The sequence below is a fragment of the Pseudomyrmex gracilis genome, unplaced genomic scaffold (assembly GCF_002006095.1).
Source record: "Pseudomyrmex gracilis isolate BER0280 unplaced genomic scaffold, ASM200609v1 scaffold_244, whole genome shotgun sequence".
Lineage (NCBI taxonomy): Eukaryota > Metazoa > Arthropoda > Insecta > Hymenoptera > Formicidae > Pseudomyrmex > Pseudomyrmex gracilis.
The window spans coordinates 4,165-6,122 of NW_018020828.1; the positions used below are offsets into that span (position 1 = coordinate 4,165).

General features: G+C 44.1%; 1 protein-coding gene across 6 annotated transcripts in view; it reads left to right on the plus strand.

Annotated features, from left to right (window-relative positions):
• Positions 1 to 1,958, plus strand: part of LOC109859168 (keratin-associated protein 5-5) — a 4,465-nt gene that overhangs the window by 1,898 nt on the left and 609 nt on the right. For 4 of the 6 annotated variants that reach the window (XM_020437159.1, XM_020437157.1, XM_020437162.1 and 1 more), the window contains one exon: positions 148 to 880. The exons of 1 other annotated variant lie outside the window; for it this stretch is intronic. In XM_020437159.1, the coding sequence (XP_020292748.1) occupies positions 148 to 880 (733 nt within the window). The remainder of the gene's footprint in view (positions 1 to 147; positions 881 to 1,958) is intronic. One more of the 6 variants, XM_020437158.1, reaches the window with a different exon arrangement.

Sequence of the window (1,958 nt, forward strand, 5' to 3'; positions counted from 1 at the left end):
TATACGGACGCTTTTTTCAATAAAAATATACATATAAATATATATATATATATATATATATATATAAATATATATATAAAAATATATATATTTTATCAAAGTCGCTTCGTAAACACAACGTTGTCAGATTTTTTCCACTTTTAATAGAAATGCTGCCGTCGTTTGTCGGGTGGGGCAAGCACATCGAAAATGGCACCGGTAGATAAATCGTCGTCACCGAATCGACCTTTGAAACGGGAAGCGGGCGGTGGTGGTTGTTCGCTGTCTTGCCGCAACCATCCGTCGACTCGCTGTAATTCTCCTAACGCGGATTGCTCGTCGACCGCCTCGTCGTTATGTTGCCCTTCCCAATGCGGCAGGTACTCCACACCACCTTCGTCGTCCAAGTATCAATCATGTGTATCACCTTTGAGGTCCGTTCTGAAGAAACGCAACTGTTGCCGTAGCAACACGGGCCAATGTCTGTGTCAGCCGATGCCGCGCGATTGCAACTGTCCGCCGCCGATTCAAGTGGACGCTCGCGCCGCTCGCGAATGCACCTGCGAACGTCCGTCGTCCAGTAGTTCGGAATGCGCGTGTCCACCTAGCGAGCGAAGATTCCCGAAGACGACGATCAAGTGTCCGAACGCGCGTTGTTCCTTTCCGAAACAAATCCTGTCAAGTTCGAAATACTGCTGCGCGCGATGTCAACCCTGTTGTTGTTCATCGCAATCCTGCGAGCCGTGCACGTCTTCAGCTAAGCGCCGAACACCTGTTCAGCCGAAGATGATCTCTTGCCGGTCTTGTTCGCCGCAATCGTCCTGTTCATCTTGTCGCCCGTTGTCGACGCCTTGCGGAAAACTGACCACTTGCAGCCGACCCTCTTCGTCTTGTAGAACAGGTCAGTGTTGGCGTGAAATTGCCGGTAACGCGAAAAGTATCGTTCGTTTTGCGAACGAGAGGTGATGCCGAGAGATTAGAGAAATATATCTGGGGTGCGACTGATGTTGCACGGCTGATTGCGCGAAACTTCGAGGAGGAAACAAACTCCGGCGCAAATTGCGACGCGATATTGGACGAGAAGGAATTTGTAGAGAACTCGACGTCAATGACGTCTATTAATTTGAGGAAGGCCGTAGATCCTGCGATGTCTGTCGCGATCCGGAGAAAAAAGGTGAATTTGTCCCTGGAAATACTGTGTCGGAGGTTCTTCTTGAAGGATATATATCGTCGAGAAAAAGATCCTCGAAAGTTTCGCGTGGCACACTTCGCTCGCTCATCCCCCTTTCCCAGATAACCCTCGAAAATCCGATCGTTACACATTCTATAAGGAAAACTCGCCCGTTGACAAAAGCGTCTCTGGGAATGTTGTGCTCGCGAGATTATCGAATCGCGCGAAATCACCTGCTCGGATAAAACGGCGGGGGATTTACCGGAGCCAAATAAATCACCATCTCGGTGAAGTTCGTGTTGCTTCTCGCGATGCTTCACGTGTCACGACGCGTCTTCGAAGGCGGCTTCGGCAAAACGTCTTGACGACACACCAACACGCGCGCGTTGGATCGACAGACGACGCGCAGAGGTGGCGTAGAATTTTTCGAAGAAAAATACGATAGATTCGATCAATTTTTATCTCCCGCACAAATTGCATACAAAAAGTAGAAATATTGCGAAATTCCGTTCGCAAGATCCTTCGTTCTCTACAAATGTCTCACTTAAAAATATTGCTTTGCAAAGAAATACAAGTTTTTTTAAAGTTTAATTAATTTAAAGGTCCTCCCAACCAAATAAATTCTAAATTCATTATAAATTCAATAAACAATGAATTCAATATAAACAATGATCGAAAATGTCACTTGCATTAAAGTCGCAAAAATAAAAATAAAATATATAATATATATAATATATTTAATATATATAATATATATGTATATATAATATATTTAATATATATAATATATATATATAATATATTTAAT